General features: G+C 42.1%; 1 protein-coding gene across 1 annotated transcript; it reads left to right on the top strand.

Annotated features, from left to right (window-relative positions):
• Window positions 1-17: 17 nt before the first annotated feature.
• LOC124889686 lies at window positions 18-797 on the top strand. The gene is made up of 2 exons (XM_047401671.1): window positions 18-277; window positions 362-797. Exons 1-2 carry the CDS (start codon window positions 18-20, stop codon window positions 795-797), a joined length of 696 nt encoding a protein of 231 aa, XP_047257627.1.
• Window positions 798-1,078: the final 281 nt, after the last annotated feature.

Here is a 1,078-nt window from a genome sequence, read left to right as displayed (position 1 = left end):
CAGAGAATGATTATACGATGCAGGATGTAGTTGAAAGGTTGAGACATTTGGAAGGAAACAAGGGTATAAAGGGTCTCAATTATGAAGACTTGTGTATCCACCCGGACGTAGAGCTGCTGGAGGGGTACAAACCTCCCAAGTTTGAATTATACAATGGGACTGGAGATCCTAAAGTGCATCTGCGTGTGTACTTTGACAAACTCGCGGGTGTAGGAAAGAATGAGAAAATTCAGATGAAGCTATTTATGAGAAGCCTCATGGGAGAGGCTCTCACATGGTACATTGAGTAAGATATAAAGAAATGAGCAGGCTGGCTTGACCTGGCGTCTAGCTTCATTGATCGATTTGGGTACAATATCAGCAATACTTCGAGTTGGACTTACATGCAGGTGATGAAGAAGAAACCTAATGAATCCTTCCATGAGTACGCTATGAGATGGAGGGCCGAGGCTGCGAGATCTAGGCCTCTAGTTGAGGAGCAACAAATAAAGGAATATTTTTTTAAGGCACAAGAGCCACAGGACCTTGATAAGCTGATAATAGTCAGAGACAAAAGTTTCTCTGAAATCATCAGAATAGGAGAAATGTTTGAAGAGTGTCTAAAAAATGGTAGCATTATCCGCTTAAACACTCAATCTGCAGGAATAACAAAAAATAAGAAGAAGAAGGAGATAGGATCGGTAATGGCGGCCCATCCTTCGGAGATTGTCCCAATCCATGAAAGCCCCACTATATCAAATGTCTCCTTCTTACCAAATGCCTCCACAATTCTCAAGTCCCTCCTATCCCGTATATAATACCCAACCCATCTAGGTCCAAATAACCCGACCTACTCATGCCCTTGTTTCAAAGCCTGTTGCTCCTAAATCTAAAGACAACTTTGAAAGAAGGCAGTATACATCTTTAGCCGAACCCCTGGATCAATTATATGAATGACTCAAAAAGGCTAGCTATATTGCACTGATTCCTGCTATGCAAGGTGATACCAAATCCATGTGGTATCAACATAATCAGACATGTGCCTACCACTCTGGCATGAGAGGACATCCTATAGAGGCGTGTTTTTCCTTGAAAAACA

The sequence above is a fragment of the Capsicum annuum genome, chromosome 12, assembly GCF_002878395.1.
Source record: "Capsicum annuum cultivar UCD-10X-F1 chromosome 12, UCD10Xv1.1, whole genome shotgun sequence".
Taxonomy (NCBI): domain Eukaryota; kingdom Viridiplantae; phylum Streptophyta; class Magnoliopsida; order Solanales; family Solanaceae; genus Capsicum; species Capsicum annuum.
Note: the sequence above shows the minus strand (reverse complement) of the source record. Positions and strands in the feature narration are given on the sequence as shown.